At 33.9% G+C, this 18,543-nt stretch overlaps 1 protein-coding gene across 3 annotated transcripts in view; it reads right to left on the bottom strand.

The window, feature by feature from the left end:
• The window catches only part of ARHGAP29 (Rho GTPase activating protein 29), a 62,602-nt gene that overhangs the window by 38,958 nt on the left and 5,101 nt on the right, over nt 1-18,543 (bottom strand). The window contains exons 2-3 of one of the 3 annotated variants that reach the window (XM_025872230.2): nt 17,853-18,089; nt 5,385-5,519 (exon numbers count right to left, since the gene is read on the bottom strand). In XM_025872230.2, coding sequence (XP_025728015.1) covers nt 5,385-5,519; nt 17,853-18,057 — 340 coding nt within the window. In that variant the 5' untranslated portion in view covers nt 18,058-18,089. Of the gene's footprint in view, nt 1-3,629; nt 3,755-5,384; nt 5,520-17,852; nt 18,090-18,543 lie in introns of those variants that run through there. The other 2 variants (XM_025872232.2, XM_073896276.1) reach the window with 2 other exon arrangements.

The following is an 18,543-nucleotide window of genomic DNA, read 5'->3' as shown; positions in this document are numbered from 1 at the left end:
AATAAGCACTAAGACACATTCAGTATCTCTTTAAGAAATCACATGAATAGCTTTCATACCTAGCATCTATTAGTGACTTTCAAACTTTTTTGACCACAACCTTCAGTAAGAAATACATATTATATCATGACCAAGTATACCATACACATATAATAGCTATTAGTTATACAACACCTATGAAGTTTCAAAACATCCTTAAGTCTTATACAATGAGTGTTGCATTCTGATTTTTTTCTATTCTCTTTCATATTTTAAAAACGCTGGTCACAATCCCTAAATCAGGGCCCACAGTTTGCAAACCACTGAATTAAAAGATATAATGTAGGCAAATTTTCATCATATGCATGGGGAAAAAATGGTTAGGGGGACAAACCAAAAAGCAGTAAGGCTTACAAATTGAAAATTTTAAGTTGCTTCTGAGAAACACTAAGGACAACTTGAAGAAATGAAATGCATACTATACTCTCAGAAATGCTAAATATGTAACTTCTCCTTAATTTATAAATTTAATTATAAGTTTATAAATTTATAAATTTTACTCATTGTCCTCAAAATATCAATAGATATTTTTTAGAATTTAGATAAGCCAATTCAAAAGTCCTGATGAGAAAATAAAATCCTCAACAAAAAGAGTAACAGAAAGAAGAGTTACCCCTACCAGATACTAAAACATACTATGCAACTACAATAAAGATAGCGTGGTATTGGCACATGACTAAACAAATCAATGGGACATAAAATAAGGTCCAAAAATAGATATAAATATATATGACAGTTTAATGTATTTATGATAAAAATGGCATCTCAGATCAATGGGGAAAAGGTGAATTATTTAATAAATAAGCTAGACATGTAGACATTCTAGAATGTATCAAGGACTCAAATTTAATAAATGACATCATGAAAACATTAAACAAAAACACACTGGAAAATGTTATTATAATCTCAGAGCAGGGAAGTCCTTCCTAATACCTGAACCCCAAGAACCATAAAAAAGACTGATAGCTTTAAATGCAAAAATAAAATACCATAAGCAAATCAAAAGATAAAGAAAATGTGCAACTTATATCAAAGATGAAGGGTAATGCAATATATGTTGAGAAAAAAAAAAGAAGAAGATAGCAGGAGGGGAAGAATGAAGTGGGGGAAGGCGGAGGTAGAGACAATGGACTCTGAAAAACAAACTGAGGATTCTAGAGGGGAGGGGGGTGGGGGGATGGGTTAGCCTGGTGATGGGTATTAAAGAGGGCACGTTCTGCATGGGGCACTGGGTGTTATGCACAAACAATGAATCATGGAACACTACATCAAAAACTAATGATGTAATGTATGGTGATTAACATAACAATAAAAAATTTAAAGAAAAAAAAGGAGAAGGTAGGGAAAAATGAAGGGGGGCAGGGCGAGATCAGAGGGAGAGATGAACCATGAGAGACTATGGACTCTGAGAAACAAACAGGGTTTTAGAGGGGATAGGGGTGGGGGGATGGGTTAGCCCGGTGATGGGTATTAAGGAGGGCATATACTGCATGGAGCACTGGATGTTATACGAAAACAATGGATTGTGGGTCACCATATCAAAAACTAATGGTGTGTATTGTATGGTGAGTAACACGATAAAATCTTTTAAAAAATACAAAAAAATAAAGATTAAGGGTAAATTTCACTTACACAGAGTTTCTACAAATCAGTACTAGAAAAAAAAGGCCAACCATCAAAAAAAAAAATGAATAAAGGGTCAACTCACATAAAAGGATGTACAAATGGCTCTAAAACATATGAAAACATACCCAACTGCGCTCAAAATGAGGGAAATGCAAGTCAATCTATACTAAGATGCCAATTTTTACTATCAGACTGGGTGACAAAGCTTGGTAACCAGCTCTGTTGGCAAAGGTGCAGTAAGTCAGCCTTTTCAGCACTGCTATCAGAATGGCAGAACCACTGCAGAGGTTATTTAGCAATATAAAAAAAATAAATACAAATGAACATGGTTATTCATCAAAGCATTATTTGTAATAGAAAAAAAATGGAAATAATCCAAATATCCATTAGTGAATTGGTAAAATAAATTATAGCACATGAGCATAACAGATTACCATGCAGCTTTGAAAAATAAACAGAACAAATCACAACAAAAGAATTAGAGAATTCTTTATGTATAGAACATACCTCAGAACAATGAGCAAGGAGCAGAATGCTACCATTTGTGTAAAAAGGAGAGCAAAAAAAAAGAACATATTGTATTGTTTATATATGCATAATATGTCTCTAGAAAGATACACAAAAATCCAGCAATAGTTGCTGCTCATCTAGGTAAAGGAAAGGGTAGCTAAGCATCCGAGGTAGGAAAGACACTTCACTGCTAAATACTCTTTTATGCCATTTGCATTATGAACCATTTCAATGTATTGCCTATTAAAAAATTAAGTTTTCAAAACAGAAAGAAGACACAAAGCTTCTACAATTTTAGATGCATAATTAAAGCTTGTGTTTCTTTTTTGTCATTTTTTCAATATAGGGCAAAATACAGATCATGAAAAACCTAAATAAATGGTCGTATTAATTTAAATTACAAATAAGATTGACTAAAACAATTGTAAACAGTGAAAACACAAACACTTATGTACATAATAAATTACTGAGTGCTGAAGATGTCTTTTATCTACTTCAAAAATAAGCTGTATCTCTCTTACCATATTGCAAATATTTTGTCAGACTTAACTTCCTGCTTGGAAACAGGAGGAGACACAGGAAATACAAATCACGACTAGAATGAATGGGAAGAGCTTTTTTTAAAAAGTTTTTAATTTAAAGCTTTAAAATTTTCTTTTAAAGTTATCAAAAGGTAAATTCCATACTTTAAAAAAAAGAGGAGTCAAAAGATTCCAATGCATTTATTATGCATAGGAAGTGGACAGACTTTATGCATCCACACCTACAGTACCACAAACAAAATTATACCTCCCTGATTCTAAAGTGTTTTTTTAAATGTCTTGGTTATATTTGCCAAATGCATCGACAGTTAAGATGTCCAGGGCAAGTCATGTCATCTTTGTTTTTGAAATGTAATCAGGGGCTTAAGACAAAATGATCTCCACATTCCGGAAGCTTTCTGATCCTAATGTACCATAGCTTTTTTTCTTTGAGCTTCCCCCATTTAAGATAGAAATAAAAATGCACTTTAATAGGTTTTTGAAAATATTAAAATGGATAGCATATGCAAAATATCTAGATTGCCATAGAACAGATATTCAAAAATGGTTTCTACCTCCCCCTTGCCTTTCCAGGGTTTGAAAATTATCATTAAATTAGAAAAAATTAAATAAGTTCTAATTTAACCTCGATTTTTCAGGTCACTGAATATTTTTCATTTTTAAACTCCCTTCGCTTAGATGGCCTCAACAATAAGAGTAAGGAGGAAAGGTTTTATTTAAAAACAGAAACTTATACCAACGAAAAGCCAATTTTTACATTTTCTAGTCTCATGGAGTCTTACTGAAACAGAATAAGTTTAGGAACAAAAAGTAATCTTTTAAATTTAACCCAAACCAAAAGTAAAATGGTAACAATAATCCCAAAGGTAAAGACAGTCATAGTGGGAGATAATATTCAAAAGATAGCTTTACCTCAAAGGAAAAAAGATCTCCAAGGCAGCTGAGAGGCCACTTTCTTCAAGTCTGTTTCTGGAATGTGGACACCAACTATACACAGGCACACTCCTTCCCCAGGACATCCTGACTGCACACAATAGCTACTGACAACAATTGAATGAACTGTGGTCGCTATTTCCAAGCATGGAAATTTTACTATCTATAGACGCAAATTTCCCTATCTAAGTTAAGTTAAATGGCACTTATAAACAGTCTCTTTAAAAACAAATTTGGTTACTAAGCACATTTTTAAAAGTCACAACAAACTATTCATTTTTCCCATTTAAAGCCATCTACATGTGTTTCAATGCTTGAAATACAGAAAAAGAAAGAAACAAAGAGAAAGAACCACTCAGGCACAATAAATCTATGTCAAAAAGCAGAGGAAGTGGTTCTCAGGTATGTGGACCATATTTTATTGACAGGTTTTTATTTTTTCCTCCTGCCTCATCCCTTGACACTTGCCCTTTGCCTCCTCTAGATAGGAATGTGTTCACCAACTGCACCAAGTTCTTCACATCCTGATTTCTTACAAAAGTGCTCTATGTCACAGTCCCCAACCTCCACACACCCTAACCCAGGAAATGCCCACCCGACCTTTGAGACTCAGAACAGGTAATTCCCCTCCCCGCCAAATCCTTTCCTTTCCTTATTCAACCCAGGGTGAGTCACTTTCTGTAGTTACTTTGCTTGAATTCAGATTACTTATCAATGACATTTAACACTGACAATCACTTCCTAGAACCTCATACTTTTTAAACTCCAAGACAGCTTTCTCTACACCATCTCCCTATTTCTTAGGTGTTTCTCAGGCTCCTCTATTTTCTCTCTGTCCCTGGGATCTCATACTCAGCCCGCACTTACTCTGCCTACTTTGAGTTGGTGCCGGCCTCTTCCATTACCACCTACACACCAACAGCTCTCAAGTCCCCACCTTCAACCACAAACTTCACATTAATCCTCAACATTCCACCTGTCCTGTTTTATCAAACCAACATCCATCCCCTCTTCGGTAACAACCACACTCCACCTCCAGCACACTACAGCTTCTTAGATCAGACTGTCAGCCCACACCCAGCCCCTTATTGCTAATGATCTCCTAACTGAACCCCCTGCCTCATTCTTCTCAAATACTCCCTTCACTCTCAATCCTTTTTGTACACTGCAGTCCAGAATAATCGATTCTAATGAAATATTTTTGGTGGCAAATCATTTCATTAGAGGATAAATCCCAACTCTTGGATCTTTAGCACATGTACTATACATATATGTGTGTGTATATCCATATATAATTTTATTTTTCTTTTTCACATTAAAAAAAAGATCCCAATTAAGTCTTTTTCTCTGTTTGGCTCCCTCCTTTAAGCGGAGTCACTACAAATGGCCATTTTCCAGCAACAATTGTCCTTACAAAACAACTGACATTTAAACTTTTTGAGTTTTTTGAAAGAGTGCATGCTCTTTTGAAGTAGGTTTTAAATGTCAGTTGTTTAGTTTATTTCAGTTATTATTTTTAAACTGCTTCCTGCCAAATGCAGTTTTAATTTTTGAAACGAAGAGAGTTTTAGGTATGATTTAGTGGGAATATCTACATATCGAAGTATACATAATTCTTATTGATATACATACCAATGCCATGTGGGGAGGTGGCACTATGGTCACTATGGACCAAAATGTATGACTTAGATGCTTTTTGCCCACACCAACCAACTTTTAATACATCTTTCTTACCTTTTACTTTTGCAGTAAGGATTTCTGCAGCATTTTGAAGATCAACAGAATTGAGGTTCTGATGTTTATTCATTACAGATTTTAAAACACGGAGAAGTTCGTCCAGACGTATATGAATGACTTCTTCAAAACAATCTTAAAGAAAAAAGAAATTTATTTGTTTCCCAGACCAAGTTCCAGGAATGCAAACTATGAAAGACCATTTTGAAGCACACTTCAAATAAATAGAAGCAGCGGCCCCACAGTGTTTGCCTACTATATGTTCCCTTGTATTTTCACCACTGCAATTAGTACATTCAATTTATACAGCCCTCAAAAAATCTATAATCATTTTAAGTCAGTAAGGATTTCACAGTTATGGTCAATTTAGTTCTACCTTTTTCAGGTTTCCCAGTCTAAATACGCTGTCCAGATTGTGCCTTCCTTCCCAGCCCCGACCTATCCCCAGCCTGCTCCGCTCATTCACACCAACTCTGGTCAGATGCACGCAGACACGATTTTATAATCCCTGGAAATAAGGTGGTCATATAATTTATCATCCAAACCAAAAAACTCTAAGCAAGTGAAAAGGGAAGTGCTACTCCTCCTGCCAGCACCAAGAGGCATATTCCTGGATCACCATCCCAGGTTAAACAAGAAAGTATAATCACCCTAACTTTTTAAACCCCCCAAGTAATCTTCAAAAGTCTGAAAAGACAACTACTTTAAATGCAATACTCTGATGCAATTTTCCTTTCTGGAAGCTTACATACAGCACTAGTGTTTAATAATAGTTAAATAATAATAGTTAATAACAGTTAACATTTTTTATATGCTTCCTATGTGGTAGGTACTGTTAAAAGCACTTAAAAGCTATTATCTCATTAACTTTCACATCAATCTTATTAGGTAATTTTAAAACATCCATTGAACAGAAGAGAAAATTGAGGCACACCTAAGTTCACCATGTTACTAAACCATGGGGCCAGAATTTGAACTCAGGGAGTATAATTCTGGAAGCCATGCTCTTAATGTTAGACTACCTCCTCCTGAAATAGCTTAAAAAACAAACAAAAACCATTTTTTAAATAGAGTGTCATCTTATACAATTAACTTTTTCAGAAATGTTGAAAAGATAACCATTAGAAATAGAAACTGTCTTTAGAATAAAAAAACAAAAATGAAAAATTCTACCACCATCCATCAAATATGCCATTCCTTAACTGTCTTATCAAGGGAAAAAAAGGTGTAGGCAAGGTGGGGAGCTGGGTACATCAGGGCAAAGAGTATTCCAGGAAGAGGCAAAGAAGAATAGTTCAAGGAGTAATGGAAGCAGAGAGAATAGAAGTGCTTTCAGGAGAAAACGTGACTCATTCATCCAATGAATTTTAATGACAGAAATATAGGAGAATAGGTGCTGGCTGAAGTAACCTTGGAAATGAGTAAGTCTATAAAGACTAAAAAAAGCAAAGGAAATGCACATAAGTACTATACTTGATAAAGCATTTTCAATGAGGATTCAGGTTAACAATTTTGATGCTGCTATACATACATACAGGAATTGAAAAACTGTGTAAATGGATGGTAGATTTTGGGAGCCAGGCATCTCACTGTTGGAGTAGAAATTTACAAATAAATGTAATGATTCATACTGCAGATTAGAGTTAGACACTTCAGTAAGAATTCATGTTTAGCTTAATACAGACACAGGTGGTTACATATAGAAATGTTTATAGATATGTATTATTTACAGAGGTTCGTATACACACATATATTTCTTTGCTCTGTCGGCTGAAAGGGCCTAAAAGAAATGACACCCAGTAGGAACAAGCACAACTACCACCCTGAGCTTGGTTTCTACTATCATTCGCTAATAAAAGATATCAGGGCTCCTCACACAAATGGATGATTCTAGGACTGGGACAGAAAACATGCAGGATGAGTTAGGCACATCTAGTAGAAAAAACTAACCCTCACACTGACTAAGGTACGTCAAGGGTACACAGGAGCCAACTGAAAGAGCTCCTAATGGCCAAAGCTAGAACAATTTGAGCAATAAAGTAGTACTGTATTATAACTCAAAGTATAAAGTAAATATCCATGAGTACATACTGACACAAATAAATGATTGAATAAATTAGTGAGTGGAGGAAAAGAGACAAATCTCTTGGATAGAAGAATGCTAAATAATTTATAGAGATATTTTGTCCTCAGGAGGTGGAGCATGCATAGAGTGACTTCCTTCCAAAGAGTAGAGTAGAGAAAGTGGGACAGAATGAGTAACTTTAAAGTAGAGAAACTTTATTATTAAGACAGGTGATCAAGGTCGACATTAATAGTGATAAATCGTGTTTCTTGATATAACCCGTGATGAAATGGCACTTTACAGCTGTTCATCCCAATATCCCAATCTAATCATGAGAAAAGCATCAGATAAATTCTAATCAGGATGCATCCTACAAAATACCTAACCAGCATTCCTTAAAACTGTCAGATCATCAAAAATGAGGGAAGTGTGAAAAACTATCACAACCAAGGAGGGCCTAAGGAGACATGAGAATTAAGTGTAATACGATAGGATCCTAGAAGAGAAAAGGGACATTAGGAACAATTTATGGCAATATGAATAAAACTATGGGCCTTAATTAATAATAATGTATTATTATCAAATCCTGGTTCACTAACATGCACCATACTAATGTTAAGATGTTAATAAGGAAGAAAAACCTGGTAAAAGAATATATAGGAACTCTCTGTCCTATCTTTTCAATTTTTCTGTAAATCAAAAACTGTTCTAAAAATAAAGTCTATTTAAAAAATAAAATACAGATGGGCAAGAGATATTAGGAATATTATGTACTTTTGGAATTTTCCCAGTAAATATATATTACTTTTATAATTAAAAAATTCATTTATAATTTTTCAAATCCTAGGGAATATGTGATATGCAGTTTAAGGAATTATCTTAAATGATCACTATCTATATCGTCTGTTTTAGAATTGTGTATGTTATTTCCCTCAGTAGGTTTACTTAGTTGAGACAGTATGGCTTAGTGGTTGGTTGAAAGCATTATCTCTAGAACCAGATTGCCTGAATTTGAATTTCAGCTCCATGGTTTATAAACCTTGAGCAAGTTACTTAACCTCTGTGTGCCTCAGTTTCCTCACCTGTAGAGGGAAAATAATGGTAGCTACTTCATAGGATTGTTGGATTCAATGAGTTAAAACACATAATGCACTTGGAACAGTGGCCAAAACACAGTAAGCCCACCATAAATGTTTACAGCTATTTTTATTAGTTAATGCAATAGTAGAAATAGGTTAATAACATAGGTTAGGTCTGAAATGGAACCTAGTAGCTTTGAAATAAAAGAAACTTCTGGAAAATAATATAGCTTAAATAGTTGTAAAAATAACATTACATTTTTTCCCAGTTTTGCATTGCAAAGTCTATTGTTATATATATACATACACATATATATATACATATAAAGCTAGTTAATGATAATACTTCTGCCTACTTATCAAAATCAAGGTTGAATACCTAATACCATAAAGAGTTGTACTGTACTCTTTTTAAAACCTAACTTACGTTAGTATTAAAAGAGAAAGGAAAGGCAGTTATCTCTATTCTATACTCTGATGTTTCACAATAAAATCTACAGATATAAATACACTTGGGGAATACTATAAGAATACTTTGCCTTATTTTAAGGTCTCAGGTCAAAGAGCTTGATTTTTGAGTGCCAACCACCATCAATATTCAAAATTAGTGTTGGGTAGCAAGAACTACAAAACACTAACGGCTTAAGTGCCTAAATAAACCAAGATAATAAATTCTGGTCTTCTCAGAGTCAAGGAAATTAAATATGTGGAATTAAATATATTTCAAAATTGTTAAATGTTTTTCAATTTTCTTATTTTTAATTTCTAAAACAGTAAATAGTAACAGATACAGCCCACATAAACAAAAACCTTCAGGGTCCTCAATAACTTGTAACAGTGTAAGAGGTCTTGAGAACCCCCGCTATGGGATTCTTAAAAATCACTGCAAAATATCCCAGCAACTGTTAACATATTATGGTATAAAACATATAAATGTTTTACCAACTTGAAATTCTTTTTTTCCTACAAGGAAGCTTTTATAAACAGATACTGAAGTTGTTTCAAGTCAAAATACTAAAAAACAGTAACTGAGTTAGTGATAAATTTCAGAAGTATGTCAAATTACCCTATAAATAATTCCAATTTCCTTTGATTGAACACATTTCTGAGGCCTACAAATCAACAGAAATGAACATGACAACTATGTTTTAAAAATATTAATTACAAAGATTCATAAACTTCCCTGAATAGATGAATCAACTACTTGAACAGCAGTATATTCAGATTAATACTTCAAATGGAACTTTATAAATTAGCAAGCCCTTAATTAAATTTTTAAGTGGTAAAGAAATGTTTTTACAAAATGTCCTTTTACACTATAATAGGCTAAAGCTACCTCAAATTATTTTTATGAAGCAAAAAGCCTCTTAAACTGAAAATATAACTTTTTTAAAAAAGGTTTAAGGAGTTTAAGTAGCTCTTTCGCCAACACTAAATACTATTCCCACTCCACCCCGCCAAATAGTAGCAGCAATGAGCAAAGCCAATGAGTTAGTACTGTTCCTCCCCAAAACAGAAGAAAGCTGTTAAGTGGCTAACTGGTATCATAGAAAATAAAAGATTCAGGAGTGCCTGGCTGGCTCAGTCGGTAGAGCATGGGACTCTTAATACCACGGTTTTGAGTTCAAGCCCCACAATGGGCATGGAGCCTACTTGGAAAAAAAAGAATAGATTTAGATCAAGAAACCTGTGTTCCAATGCTTGATCTTCCACTTCCTTGAAATGATGTTGAAATATACAACTCTTAGTTTCTCTGATCCCAGATTCATCATTTGTAGAACAGAATTAGTAAGAACACCTGTTCTAGTTACTTTATGTTGTTGTGAATGTCAAATAAATGAACAAAAACAAAACTGCTTTATAGACTTAATATATAAACAGCTATTATTTCTAGTAAATCTGTAAGCCAAACTAAATACCTTTGACAATAGATTTGTCTCACACAGAATTAGTCAACAACAAAGACACTTATAGCAAAGTCTCACAATATTTTGGCTAATGAAAAAGACACTAAAGTTAAGTTTCAGTTTCATCTTATATATAAAATCTAAATTAGTAAGTTAATTGGAAATAAAGTTATAATTAAGGATATATTTAATATAAAAATATAATTTATGCAATTACTATAATGTTCAGCCAAAATCTTAATACTAGTTACCTAGAAGAGTAAAACTCCTGTATCCCAACGTTTGCTTGTTTATCTACCATCCCTGCAATATGGTAATCTGAATTTTAATTTATTGTTTCACTCATTTGTGCCGTTTATTTTCTGCTTCATTCAGCTTATCAAGTGAAAACAGATTAGCCAGCTCCACTTTTTGGTTCTCATGCATTAACACAATACCACAGTGTTTATACTGCAAACATTACATGGAAATGCTTAAGTAAATAAATGAAAAAACCATGGTGTTTTCCTTGATTTTAAAAAACTGACAATAATTTTTAAAACCAGTCTTGTTAATTCAGCTTAACCTCTCTGGGAAAGCAATGAAAACAAGGAGGAAAATAAGTTTCAGAACTTACCACTAGGAAACTCCCCCCCCCCCTTTTTTTTTTTTGCCGTAATGCCTTCTGAATTTACAGGATAAAAGCAAAGTCTGAGCAGCAGCTTTCTTTATCCAGCCACTTGGGGACTGTAAAAATAATAATAGCTGACATTTTAAAACACTTATTCTAAGAGCTTTACATATATGAACTCTAATCTTCACAACATCCAAATAACGTAGGTGCTATTCTCTCCTTCCAACAGATGTAGAAACTGAGGCACTTGAGAAGTAACTTGCTCAAGGCTACATACAACCATGAAGTGTCAGAATGAGGGTTCCACCTTAGTTGTTCTAGCTCTAGAATTTGTGCTCTTAATCACTATGACATGTTAACATGATTAAAGAAGTTATGGCTTAATGACAGGTACTCTGCAGTCTGTGATTTAACAGGTTTTAACTTCTAATCAAATATGCCAGTTACTATTATAAATGGTGTTAAATTATGTAAACCATTCCAGGAAAGTGCAAAAAAAAAAAAGCAGTCACCTAAGAGCTGGCACATATGTCATAAAGGAGCTACCTATATTTCATACTTCATTCCTCAAAGATTCATTTCAAAGTCAGGACCTATCAACATCTACCTGAACTTCTCCTAAGTGATATCCATTAGAAATCACTTCTGGAGAGGTTTACTTCTAAAAGAACATGGCAGAAGGACATATCTGAGACTAGCAACCTAAGCGTTCTAATATTTTACAAAATTTCTGGCACAATAGAGAGGATAAAAGTTAATTAATATTCATCAGTGGTAAAATTAACTCTATTGAAATTTGTCTGGAATAAATTTGCACATCCTCCCGTATACTCGCCTGGGGAAAATTGAGTTAATCAACAAGACAGGATTTCAATTGAGACTTTGAAAATTTATGCAGAACTTCCCTCTCACAATAGAACATATTATTTAATGGCATTAAACTTTTTATTTAACTTCTATTCAAAAAAATTTGCTTTACAAAGTTAACCTCTTCTGACTATAGTTCTGCCAAATTTAGGACCTAGACAGAATTCATCAGAAGCTATCACTTATAAGATTCAGTTATGTTTTTACAAAATACAAAATAAAAATGATAGACTCTTAAGTCAGAAAGCTTAACTTTATCTGCAACTGATGATAAAGTTTTATCTCCTTTTCTAGCCTATTTAAAGAACAAAACAAAAACAAGGCACCATTGTCACAACAGTAAACTTATTAAATTTTAAAATAGTGTATTAGACAAACTACCAATTTTCCTTCAAATGTATTTTACAGTGGCAATGGATCCTTCCAAGCACTGAGGAGCAGAAAAATTAAGTAATTCGCACTATTCTTTCTAGCCCAATTAAAAAGACTTGCACCTTTCAAATTCCCAAAAGTTGAGCCTCCTTGAATGGTGTTCTACCTGAAATGAGGAGGTATGTCGCAGAGTTTAAGATTATTGTATGAACTAGAAGAACATTTATGAATCTGTTCTTTGGAATTAAGAAGACATTATTCCTCAGGGGGACAACCATAAACTTAAGTGGTATTTACACAGCACATAAGTTAACTGCTAGTGTTGTATTTAAACACAGAAAGTATATGTATAATAGAGCACCTTCAGCATTTTAAAATAAAATGTAAAATCTGGCCCTGTAATTATTCATAATGCATCTTAATGACACTGGACAGAAATCTAAAACCTCAAATTCCACATGTACTACTTATACAAGACTACAGGGCAACCTCCTCCCGGAAATAAACAGTGGACAGTGGACAGAGAATGAACAAACACTCTCAGTTATCCTACCAAAGCATGAGTTTTCACAGTCCCATGATGTCCCACATTAAACTCTCCATTTTTATTTGTAAATAAAAAAAGCGGAGACGAACTGCATACCTCTCTTACCCGTTACCACAACTCTTTGGTAGACACTTATTTCTCTAATCAGTTCCTCAACTATGGCAACGTGAGCTTCACATTCTCACTTTTCACAAATTTCACAAATACCCATGTTTAAGAAAGTTATCATAAAACTCACATTAAAAAAATCCTATAGGCTGATGGGAGGCAGGTGTCCTCTAAAATGCATTATATGGAGGGCCCCTAAGTGGCTCAGTTGGTTGAGTGATCAACTCTTGATTTCGGCTCAGGTCAGGATCTCAGGGTCATAAGACTGAGCCCCAGATGGAGCTCCACGCTCAGCAGGGAGTCTGCTTGAGATTCTCTCTCACTCCCTTTCCATCTGCCCCCCACCGCCCGGCTTGCACATGCATGCTCTCTCTCCCTCTCACTCTAATATAAATAAATAAATCTTAAAAAAATGCATTATATATTTGGAAAACAAATACTTAGCTGTCTTCTCCAGCTCTGAACTCTCAATATTCAAAACAATGTACAATCTCCAACTCCAGTGAAATTCTGAATCACAGAATTATGAAATTGGTAGCATCTGGTATAGCACCTCATTCTTAAATCATTAAATGAATGAGGCCATATGCCAAAACTAGTCAGCAGCAGAACAAGGCCAAGAACCTAGATAGTGTGATTCTCTTTTCAGAGCTTTCTGCCATCCATTACTACTAATTTCATCAATTTGTGTAGCCTGGCTGGAAACTGATCTGCTGGTTCAAATCAAAGAATAGCATTAAAGCTCTCACTCCAAAGGCAACTTAAAGGGATTCTAAATAGACCCCAAGCGTTCCTATTTCTAAATAACATTTTCTTAAATTTGCTCCAGTAGCAGCTTTTTCTAGGTTTCTTTTAATGCTATAAAAATAAAAAATATTTATAGCTCAAGAATTCATCTCAGTAGTCTTGAGATTGATTTCTATGCCAGCACTGTCCAACAGAAATTTCTACAATGATGTAAGTATTTATATCTTCACTTTCCAAAATGGTAGCTGCTAGCTACATATGGCTAATAGGCACGTGAAATATGGGTACTTCAACTGAAGAGCTGAATTTTTTACTTTAATTAAATTTAAATAGCCACATGTCTAGAGGTTACCATATTGGATAGTGCAGGTTTAGATGTTCCCCATTGAAAAACTGGCTGATGAAATAATGGAAGACTTAGTAGGATTTTTTTTAAAGTACCTGCCATATGAAGCAGTTGAGATAGCATGGAAAGAACACACCATTCTGCATTTATGACCTCTGGATTCCAAATGAAACCACTATATATCAGCAATAAGAGGTTGATGAAGGGCGCCTGGGTGGCTCAGTTGGTTGGGCGGCTGCCTTCAGCTCAGGTCATGATCCTGGAGTCCCTGGATCGAGTCCCACATTGGGCTCCCTGCTCAGGAGGGAGTCTGCTTCTCCCTCTGACCCTCTTCCCTCTCGTGCTCTCTATCTCTCATTCTCTCTCTCTCTCAAGTAAATGAATAAAATCTTTAAAAAAAAAAAAGTCAAAAAGTCTTTAAAAAAAAAAAGAGGTTGATGAAATCACACAATCTAAGTTATACATACAACCCATCCATGAAATGGGGCTAAAAGTACCTGTCTTTTTGGGGACTCTTTGATTAAATGCTGTTTGTATGTAAAAATACTCTACAAAATGCAAAGCACCATATGTAATTACGTATTTTTTTTTAAGATTTTATTTATTTATTTGACAGAGACAGAGCGAGAGAGGGAACACAAGCAGGGGGAGAGGGAGAAGCAGGCTTCCCGAGGAACAGGGAACCTGATGTGGGGCTCGATCCCAGGATCCTGGGATCATGACCTGAGCCGAAGGCAGATGCTTAACGACTATGCCACCCAGGCGCCCCAATGACATATCATTTCTATAACAAGTTCAAGGAAAGGAAAATGTGGCTCTTAAACAATCATAAACATATTAATCTAAGCCTAGTCTCAAAAATATGACTGAACACCTGAAGCAATAGTCGACTGACTTTGCACATCACTGCCTCATGAAGGGTAACATATATAAAGAAAATGGTATTCAGATTATACCAAAAGGTGATTTAACGGTATACCTACATTCTTTATTTTTAAAAGCTAACTTTTTTAGCTTTTTAACAGCCAACAGACATGGTAATGAACAATGCCAAAAATCTAGCATCCTTCCTCTTAAGGAAGCAAAACAAAATATTGGCAAGGCCACTGACAAGGCTCCCTCACTCCAAAAGAAAAACAGTGAAACAGCTTTTATTTGTCTGGCCAGTTTATGAGTAGGGTGGTAGTAAAAAACAGCAGAAGTGCAGGGAAAGTTCTCAATACCCAGAAGACAAAAGCATGGCCTATGTCTAGTCTATAAGAACATATATAACAATACCATCTCAAGTAATTACAGAGTTTTAAACTTTTTACCTGCTTTCCTGAAGATTATATCTCGTGTGATTCTTATAATAATTTTATTAAGGAATAGTTTGATACTCTAACAAGCTGAAAATCATGATCAAATTTGAACACAAGCATATTATTATATAGCATTATTATTTATAATGAGGTTAATTTATGTTTACACATACTCCCTTGTTTAAGAAAAACAAAATAGGTTCTTTCAACTCAAAATTAGTAATTTCCAGATTTTAATAACAATGATCCAAAGACAGAAAACAAATTTTTGTTAAATCCAAGATTTTGAGATAGCATACATATATCCTTTTAACTCTGATTAAAGAACCAAACATTCAAAGGTAAATAATGAAAATTCTCTGGCCATGGCTTACTAATGAGAGTTGGTTAAAAAATGGTTTTTACATTTTTAAAATTAATTTACCAGCCATAAATGGCAAACTTTTTTATTATTAGCAATAATATCAAGTATTTAAATTTTGAAGTACTGGTTTTCTTATTAAAAGGACAATATCTTGAGGCGCCTGGGTGGCTCAGTTGGTTAAGTATCTGACTCTTGATTTTGGCTCAGGTCATGATCTCAGGGTCGTGAGATCGAGCCCTGTGTGGTGCTCTGTGCTCAGCAGGGTGTCTGCTTGAGACTCTGTCTTCCTCTCCCTCTGCCCTCCCCTGCCCTGTGTGCACACTTTCTCAAATAAATAAATCTTTTTTTAAAAAGGGTAATATTTTTATAAATTTTTAATATTTAATTTTCATGAAAATTGTATTTCCATATGCCTACTTTTATCTCAAGGGGCAGTTTCTTTTTGCCATTTTACTTAGAAACTTTCTCTTTTCTCACTTAGGATCAGCTTTCAATCCTCTTTTAGTCTCTGAATTATCTATTCACAAATTGAAATTCACATTAAAAAAACTGAAAATAAAGAGTTGTCCAACTTGTTTTAAATTACCATCATTTTAAATTTGTGAGACAGGGGATAAATATGCAAGATCAGGATTTATAAATGATACAAATCTCCTGAGGAAAACAAATAAAACAAATAAAAATCCTAACTAAAAATCTTATTTATACTAATGAACACTTATATCAATAATTAAAGAAAATTGGATTTTACCCTCAATTGAGGTAAATGATTTGTCAACCAAGGCATCATTTTAAATTTCACTTTCAAAATTAACCCAGTTATGAACTTACACCAAAAAAAATGACTTTTACTATATGTAAATTTAGAAACAAATTTAAAACTCAGTTAAGAACAAGGCTTTATTTAAAACTATGCTTCTTTAAATAAATGGCAGATAGTGTCATTTTGGTAAGAGAGTTATTCCCAGTATAATGCTTAATGTATTTAGAATACCTTTCCCCAATAAAAAGAAAACTTTACCATTTAATTGACCATAATTGATTTCAAAATCAAGCTATTAAAATGTATAGGAAACTTTTTTTTAGTAAATATTATATATAGTCTCAAAAACATGATTTATGTGATTGTTTTAAGGAAAATTCAAATACTAAAATTTTGAGGCTATAATTTAAGTCCAGTTATTTTGGGCATTTCATATTGAAATTAGGTTAGAAATAAACTCTTAAAAGCAGCATTTAGTACAAGATGTGATTTAGTCTCCTTTCTAGAACATATATCAGAAAATGAGTATTTATCTTATATGCACAGAAAATATTTATTGAACTCTTGTGTCTATGAAGCCCAAAGAGATCTCATATAAATAAAACTAGGAATATTCATTTTCTACATCCAGACCTACCATTATGAATATGGAAATGAACTATTTATCACAAAAGAATAGGGGCTGTATCTTTACTATCATTGCCATCAAATCTGAATATAAAATTATGTATTAAAAGTTAAAAGACTTAGGGACTAATATCAAGTTGGGGAATGCAGATGTATGTAGCTCTTTACTTTAGGAGAACCAAGTCTGGTCTCCATTATCCATTTCTAACTAGACAGAGAATAAATTCTGTGATTATTCCTTAATTGAAGAATAGGTTATAGAACAGCAAAACAGAATTAAGTGTGATTTTAGAGAAAAAAAAATCACTCAAATGCAGTTATTCCAGATTAAGTTTTAGGAACAATATAGAAAACTGAATCAAGGCAGAAGTATCAAAAATGTAGATGATAAACATTAGCTTGCTTATTAAAGACTAATCAAGGCACTGTATTACCATTAAGAAGGTTAAAATTCCAACAATCTAAAATTTTCCCATGTCAAATGGGCCTAAATGCTAAGAACCAAAGACTGAGTTTCATTTTTTTGTATTCTTGTTCCCTCACACTTACCAACGTTTCTATTATGTATGGTACTACATCTGATAATAAAATAGCTTACACCATAATATCAAACATCAAAGATTTGGGGGAAAAGAAGTCATAAAATAACTAAAGCAGAATACCCTGTTCCTACTACTGTGTACTGTTTATCTGTAGCTAGGCTGGCATTTAAAATTTTACAAACTATCCAGTAAGAATGCTAAGAGAAAATAGTTGACAAACCTGAAAGAATAGCTTCTTTCAAATATAGTAACATATGCGAGAACTTCCTGATATCATTCACCAACTCCTTGATGTAATCCGGATCAAAAATGGAATTGGAACTTATGGACTTGAGCCCCATTTCAGGAGTTGTAACATCAGTAGAGAGTTGGCCTGATGACAAAACACGTTTTTTCTTTGTCTTTTTCTGTTTGTGAGCAATCATCCTTCCATAGAACAGTCAGAAAAACTGAAATCCTTAAGTGGAAGGGAGAAAAAACAAGAGAGAAACACAAATACCACATCAACCAGGGGAAACATTAGATTTCCACAAACAGTCCATAGCCCACCTCTGTACTCTATTTATGACAACAACAAACACTGTATTACTAATTTATTTATTAAGTGCCAGTCATCTTGACATCTCTATGATATGCAAACTACTATTTTCTTCATTTCACAAATAAGCAACCTGAGCTTTGGAGGTTAAATTATTTGTCCAAGCTCTCAGCTAAAAAATGATGAACTGGTTCTTAAAACCCAGATCCACCTTGTTGCCAAAATCCATTCTCTTAATAACTTCTGTGATTTTTTTAATTGTAAAAGTTGTTCTGAAAAGTCACTTGGTGGAAGAACATACTCTAACTCCATGACATCAGCTTCAAAAATAAAGATGCAATATGAGCTCTAACAAAAGAAAAGACCTGCTTTC

Source organism: Callorhinus ursinus, unplaced genomic scaffold (assembly GCF_003265705.2).
Source record: "Callorhinus ursinus isolate GAN/ISIS: 27379988/994484 unplaced genomic scaffold, GSC_fseal_2.0 scaffold9, whole genome shotgun sequence".
Classification (NCBI taxonomy): Eukaryota; Metazoa; Chordata; class Mammalia; order Carnivora; family Otariidae; genus Callorhinus; species Callorhinus ursinus.
Note: the sequence above shows the minus strand (reverse complement) of the source record. Positions and strands in the feature narration are given on the sequence as shown.